Source organism: Rhamphochromis sp. 'chilingali' (genome assembly GCF_963969265.1).
Source record: "Rhamphochromis sp. 'chilingali' genome assembly, chromosome: 18".
In the NCBI taxonomy this organism is placed as follows: Eukaryota; Metazoa; Chordata; class Actinopteri; order Cichliformes; family Cichlidae; genus Rhamphochromis; species Rhamphochromis sp. 'chilingali'.
The window spans coordinates 2,574,521-2,582,126 of NC_137945.1; the positions used below are offsets into that span (position 1 = coordinate 2,574,521).

At 42.5% G+C, this 7,606-nt stretch overlaps 1 protein-coding gene across 1 annotated transcript in view; it reads left to right on the top strand.

Annotated features, from left to right (window-relative positions):
• The window catches only part of LOC308385331 (uncharacterized protein), a gene marked incomplete at its 5' end in the record, with an annotated part of 44,555 nt that extends 37,004 nt beyond the window's left edge, over positions 1 to 7,551 (top strand). Inside the window, 4 exons of the mRNA XM_080864181.1 lie at positions 2,217 to 2,883; positions 4,757 to 4,848; positions 5,285 to 6,467; positions 7,081 to 7,551. Coding sequence (XP_080720307.1) covers positions 2,217 to 2,883; positions 4,757 to 4,848; positions 5,285 to 6,451 — 1,926 coding nt within the window. The 3' untranslated portion in view covers positions 6,452 to 6,467; positions 7,081 to 7,551. The remainder of the gene's footprint in view (positions 1 to 2,216; positions 2,884 to 4,756; positions 4,849 to 5,284; positions 6,468 to 7,080) is intronic.
• Between the last annotated feature and the right edge of the window lie 55 nt (positions 7,552 to 7,606).

Below are 7,606 nucleotides of genomic sequence, written 5' to 3' on the forward strand. Positions count from 1 at the left end.
CAAATTACATACAAAAAAACATTCTGATTAATTTACATGTTGAAAGGGAGTGGGAAGAAGTATACACTTATTTAATCCCACCCCTTTGCCATAAATTATCAGTGAATATTTAGTCAGCTTCCTTACTGATATAATTTGTAATAAAAATAGTGAACAGATTTCTGATATACTATATACTATAATATCACATCATGAATTTTTTGTTTGTTTGTTTGTTTTTAAATAGAGACATTCACTTAATTTAAATATTTTCCTTTTCTTTATAGATCGAGAAGATCATATTTTTATAACTCTTTTTGAACAGTTTTATGTTTGGACATTGCTTTAATTCCATATTCAGTTTGTTCCATAGTTTCACTCCATGAACAGAAACACAAAAGCCTTTTCTTGTAGTACGTACCTTCATTGTTTTGAAGTTACAAAAACCCCTTAAATTATAACTTCCTTCTTTCAAAAAAACATACTCTGAATATTACCTGGCAGTTCTTTATTTTTTGCTTTGAATATAATTTGTGCTGTTTGGAATTTCACTATATCGTCAATTTTCAATATTTCAGACTGCAAAAATAGTGAGTTTGCTAAAAATGGTCTAGCTGTCCCGAGTTCTAGTACATGGAGTGCCTTCTCATGCCGAAGGAAGACAAAACCCCATGTTTTTGTACAGATTTTCAAAAAGTAAACAGTGTGACCAAACCGGACTCCTATCCTCTCCCCCGAATGGAAGATTGTGTTGATAGGGTTTGCTCTGCAAAGTTTGTCACTTGATTTATTAAAGGGTTATTGGCAAGTTCCCCTCACTCCACATGCATCAGTTCCGCCTTCGTCACTCCCAATCACTTTCTCCAATATATATCGTCATGCCTTTTGCCATTCGAAATGCCCCTGCCACATTCCAACACCTTCACTAGATAAGCCACAGTGGCTTATCTAGTGAAGCAGGTGGGTCCGGTGCGCCCCCTCCTGGCCAAAATTCAGGCTGTCCTACATTTCCGTGTGCCTCGCACTAGATGTGAGATTCGCCGGGACCTCGGAATGGCTGGCTACTATCGTGGTTTCTGCAAAAAGTTTGCTGATGTAGTTGCACCTCTCACCAGTCTCACTGGTGTGTCAAAACCATTAGTGTGGTCATCCACATGCCAGAAACCTTTTCAGTCTGCCAAAGCTCAGAACACCAGTCTTTGCCACTCTTGATTTTATGCGTCCTTTCAAACTACAGGTGGATGCCCGCGCCAGCTGTGCAGGTGAGGTGCTGTTGCAGAAGGATGAGCAGGGTGTTGATCATCCAATCGGTTACTTTTAAAGGAAATTCAACATTCACCAGCAAAATTACAGTACCATAGATAAAGATTCTCTTTCCCTGTTGCTTGCACTACCACATTTTGGCGCTAAAACATATATAGGTTGCAGTTCATTGCCTGTCTTTGTCTACACCGATCACAAGCCCTTTGTGTTTTTGACTAGAATACACAATTCCAACTAGAGGCTCATGAGATGGTAACTCCTAGTAAAGGATTTTAATTTGGAGATCCATCACAAAAAAGGAACTGACAATGTGACAGCAGATGTACTGTCAAGTGGTTTTCTCCACTCCTGAGTGCCAAACATCTGTAGGGGAGATGTTTTGTCTTGGGAAGGGCGGTGTTACGGCCCTGGCCAGCTGTATATTTTGTGGTGTTCTATGTCTTTAAGAATCTATAGGTCCTTCCTGATTGGAGAGCTGGTGGCGGCTGATTGATCCCCTGATCATGTGGCTGTTTTTAAAAGATGCTACACCAGCAGTTGTCGGCGGCAGCGCCTGACAGCAGCAGACCTGACCCTGGCTTCCAAACCTTGTGTTACCCATGTGTGGCTCCTGAGATTTACTGAGTTTTTGTATATAGTGTGTAAATTAGTTCACTTGTAAATGGACAGTGTAGACACAAATAAACCACCGTTCACTTCAAAGATAGGCTTCTAGGTATGATTTGGGGGATTCGGGCAGGGTCACTTCCTTTCTTACCCTTATGTTATGGTCCTGTACCCCTAGACTGAGGCACAGAACACCTACAATGTCTCCAAAAAGTCGATTCTGTCCAGATTGGACAAGCTTAAAAACACACCAACATCCACCTACAATGTGTTTGTTGACATCTTGGATCCCACTAATGGAGGCAGTTTCAGTTTGTTCCACGACTGCATTTCACTCACTGCCTCTGTTTGTATCTCTGTCACTGCAGGACCAACACGGAGTGAGAAGTCAGCCCTCTCAGGAGGCCGACAAACCTCACAGAAGAAAGGGAGAGAAAAAATACAGCTGTGATGAGTGTGGGAAGAATTTTACCCATCTTGGAAACTTTAAAGCACACCAACTCGTCCACAGTGGAGATAAACCGTACAGATGTGACTTGTGTGGAAAACGTTTTACCCAGAAAGGACACCTAAAATCACACCAGCGCATCCACAGTGGAGTTAAACCATACAGCTGTGAGTTGTGTGGAAAGTCTTTTACCCACCCTGCAAGCTTAAAAACACACCAAGTCATCCACGGTGGAGTTAAACCATACAGCTGTGAGTTATGTGGAAAGTCTTTTACCCACTCTGCAAGCTTAAAAACACACCAAGTCATCCACAGTGGAGTTAAACCATACAGTTGTGAGTTGTGTGGTAAAGCTTTTACTTGCAGTGGTAACTTACAGCGTCATCAACTCATCCACTCTGGAATCAAGGCGTACAGCTGTGGTCAATGCGGTAAAGCTTTTGCTCGGAGTAGCACCTTACAACGTCACCAAGTCACTCACTCTGGATTTAAACCGTACAGCTGCGACTTGTGTGGAAAGTCTTTTAACGATCCTGCAGACTTGAAAAAACACCAACTCATCCACAGTGGAGTTAAAGTGTACATAGGTGAGTTTTTTGTAAAGTCTTTTACCCAGGCTGGAGGCTTAAAAAGATACCAGTTCATCCACAGTGGACTTTAAGCGTATCCTTAGACTGGGGCTGAAAATAAAGTGGGGCTTGTACGCTCTTTTTGTTTGCCTTTTTTTTTTTGCTCATTGTGTTTTGTAGGTTTCCTTCAGCTTTTGGTTGGCAGCTTTCTTGTGGTGTAATGGGTAAACTAGCTGTAATTACTTTGATGTGTGTTATTTTGCACATCAACCCACCATGGCTAAGTTGGATCGATGCACCAAGGCAGATTTGTTGTTGGTGGCAAATTTTTTAATGTTGGTGTCCTCTTGAATCCAAAAAAGGCAGAAATTAAGCAGTGTCTGGCAGAGCAGATGGTGGAAAAAGGGGTAATTGCGAAGGTGAAACTTCGACCGGTTGATGCGTCTGGAGGTTTGGTGGTGGATGGAGGCTCCTGCTGCCGTTCAAGTCCCAAACATTATCCTGGCCAGACAATTACCAGAATTGATTACGGATGATCTTAAGCTTGCCCTTTGCCTGAAAGAGGTGGAGCTTTAGGCTAAAGCCAAAGAAGTTGAGCTACTGCATCTCCGAATAAGGCCTATGGAGCAATGTTACCTCTACCCCATTGAGTAAAAATGTGAGTAAAACTTGACTGATTCTCCTCTGACCAGTTTGATGCAAGAAAGCAAATTGCCTTAGTGCCACCTTTCAGAGAAAGTAAGGTTGACTCTTACTTTAATGCCTTTGAACGCATCGCAACCACTTTAAAATGGCCCAAGGACGTGTGGAGTTTGTTGTTGCAGTACAAATTGGTGGGGAAAGCACAAGAAGTGTGCACGAGCTTATCCATTGATCACAGTCGGGATTGTGAAATCCACTATTTTAGTGTTTTCTGAGTTAGTTCATGAGGCATGTTGCCAAATGTTTCGGTCCTGCGAAAAATCTGCCAACCAAACACATGTAGATAAGTTTGATAAGTAGTTAGGTGCAAGTAAAGTGAAGGATTTTACTTAGCTAAGACAATTGGTTCTGTTGGAACAATTCAAAACGTGTCTTCCAAAAAATTTTGTTATGTACCTCAATGAGCAAAAGGTGGATTCAGCTGCTGTTCTCGCAGATGAGTTTCTGTTGACCCATTGCGCTACATTTTAAGCTGTGTGAATATACTCCATTGTCTGCGCCTGCGAGGAGCTTAAGGGTTTCTCCTGCGCATCAAACACACCCTGATCCAGTTCCCATGAACGTTCGTGAATGCTTTTATTGCCATGACACCAGCCATGTCATTGCTAATTGTCTATCACTCAAACCTGGAGAAAACCAAAGAGTGTTGGTTTTCTCCAGGTTTGAGTCGGTTGGTCTCTATGCCTAATCCCGTCGGATCCTCCGGACCTTTCTTTTCAAAAGCGTTCGCCTCACCTACTGGAAAAGAGGAGGATCGTGTGCTGATTGTGATTTTGTCTGACACTGGGGCTACCAAGTCTCTCATTTTGGATAGCGCGTTGCCTTTTTCTAGTAACTCGTTTTGTGGTGCTGATGCTCTCGTGTGGGGAGTGGAGATGTATGTGTGTGTCACGGGCTCCGCTACACAGCGTTTTCCTACAGTCACCTCTCGTTTCGGGCCCGGTAGCAATTGGGGTGCGCCCTCGCTTGCACGTACAGGCGGTTACTATTATTCTGGGGAATGATCTAGCAAATGGAAAGATTTTCCCAATCTCCGAGGTAATTGAAAACCCCATCGATGATTTGGTTTTTGTTTCTGAATCTGCTGCTGACAGTCTGCCCTCTGTTTTCCCTGCCTGTGTCGTCACATGTGTGTATAAGTGCAGATACAGTGATGTTGATTTGTCTGACTCTTTCCTGTGTTCTGAAGATGATCCTGTGAAAGCTGAGCCACCTGTGGAAAAAGAAGAAAAATGTGTGTCTGATAGCCTGCTACCTGCTACACCTGACCTGTCTATTGAGGCAAGTAAAGCAGATTTTGTCCATGTGCAACAGAATGATCCAACTCTGGCCAAATGTTTACTTGCTGTAAATTCCAACGAGCAAACCCCCATGTTTACAGCATTGGCAACAACGTGTTAATGCGTAAATGGCACCCTCCCTCATCAAGTGATCTTGGGTGGAATGTATTTCAACAGGTAGTTGTATCACAAAGGTTTCGACCCCAAGTAATCAGTCTTGCACATGACAGGTCCTGTACCCCTAGACTGGGGCACAGCACACCTACAGTGTCTCCAAAAAGTTGATTCTGTCCAGATTGGACAAGCTTAAAAACACACCAAGTAATCCACCTACAATGTGTTTGTTGACATCTTGGATCCCACTAATGGAGGCAGTTTCAGTTTAGTCCATGACTGCATTTCACTCACTGCCTCTGTTTGTATCTCTGTCACTGCAGGACCAACACGGAGCGAGAAGTCAGCGCTCTCAGGAGGCCGACAAACCTCACAGAAGAAAGGGAGAGAAAAAATACAGCTGTGATGAGTGTGGGAAGAATTTTACCCATCTTGGAAACTTTAAAGCACACCAACTGGTCCACAGTGGAGATAAACCGTACAGATGTGACTTGTGTGGGAAGAATTTTACCCAGCAAGGACACCTAAAATCACACCAAGTCATTCACAGTGGAGTTAAACCATACAGCTGTGAGTTGTGTGGAAAGTCTTATACCCATCCTGGAAGGTTAAAAACACACAAACTCATCCACAGTGAAGAGAAAGCGTACAGCTGCGAGTTGTGTGGTAAAGCTTTTACTTGCAGTGGTAACTTACAGCGTCATCAAGTTGCTCACTTTGGAATTAAGGCGTACAACTGTGATCAGTGTGGAAAAACTTTTGCTTGTAGTGGCCGCTTACAACGTCATCAATTTACCCACTCTGGAATCAAGGCGTACAACTGTGATCAGTGTGGAAAAACTTTTTCTTGCAGTAGCCACTTACAACGTCATCAAGTTACTCACTCTGGATTTAAAGCATACAGCTGCGACTTGTGTGGAAAGTCTTTTAATGATCCTGGAAACTTGAAAAAACACCAACTCATCCACAGTGGAGTTAAATCGTACATGTGTGAGTTGTGTGGAAAGTCTTTTACCCAGGCTGGAAACTTAAAAAGACACCAAGTCATCCACAGTGGAGTTAAACCATACAGTTGTGAGTTGTGTGGTAAAGCTTTTAGTTGCAGTAGCACCTTAAGACATCATCAAGTTACTCACTCTGGAATCAAGGCGTACAGCTGTGATCAGTGTGGTAAAGCTTTTGCTTTCAGTAGCACCTTACGACATCATCAAGTTACTCACTCTGGAATTAAGGCGTACAGCTGTGGCATTTGTGGAAAAACTTTCAGGACGCTAGGTTACCGCAATATTCACGTACGGATTCACACCAGACATGATGTTTACTCCTGTGATCTGTGTGGCAAACTGTTTACAACATATCCACACTTGCAACGCCACAAACTTACCCACACTGAGGAGAGACCTTATAAATGTGACCTGTGTGAAAAGGCTTTTAAAGAGCCACGTTTCCTGAGATTTCACCGTCAGATCCACACCAGAAAGAGACTATAAGTGCAGTTACTGTGAGGTATGTATTTGTATTTGTACTGTTGCCGCTATTTTGAAGTATTACGTGAATGAAGTTTAACCCTCTCAAGGCAGCCGTTGCCGATTTGCAACAGTTAAAAACTAACAACCTGATTACCCCACATACATATTTTATGAGTTTTTTTTACACAGAAGTACCACTGCAGGACTTGGTTGTGCATTAGCAACAAAAAGTTTAATTTGAGCCTGAGAGGGTTAATTTCAAAGCTAAATTAGACATGAAAACTTTATGGACAGAATATTGAGTCAAATCAGATACAAATCTCCTGAAACTTGTTGGAAAAAGTAAAGTTTTAAAAGCTCCTCCCCTTTCTCTCTGTCTGACATTCACAATCCAATGGATGCATCGGAGAGCAGCTTGGGGTCAGTATCTTGTGGCATGCAGAGTAGAACATCCAGGGGTTTAACCACCAATCTTCCCATTAAGTAGATTACCTAGAAATGAAGAGTCATTTTCGCCCAGTAAGCTGAGCGTTATAATGTAAACAGTAAAATGTGGATGTTTGCAGAGATGCTCTTTATTTCAGGCAATATTCGGGATAAAAATGTTGAAGGAATTGCCTGACCTTCACTGTCTGTGTGTCTTTGTTTAGAAGCAGAGCGACACAGATGGATCCAGTTCTCCACCCTGTCGTCACTGTGGTGGTGGGAAAGCGTTTCAGTCAGCAATGGAGTGTAAAACGACATCAACGTACACAGAGTGGTGACAAAATGAGCTACTGCAAAGAATGTGGGAAAAGCTTCCCCACATCAAGTGAATTAAAAAGACATGAATTCTGTCACAGTGGGGTTAAAAAGCAGCTTCAAGAATCTCAGTTCATACTCCAAACATGAACGATCCCATGCTGTAAATAGTTTTACTCTTACTAATGTGCAAAAACATTCACTTCATTTTCTGCTCTGTGCAAACATCAGCGTGATCATGCAGGACTGAAATCACTGGATCACAATGGATCTGAAGAGACAGTGAATAATCCTGGATGTTAAATTTATGAATCTGCAAGTATAGATATCTACGCCAAGATTTTTTCCTTTTCTTACAACCACTGATCAATGGCCATGAGTACCATTCGCAGAGAATAGGGATATACGTGAAAATGGAACGACCATCTCTGAATC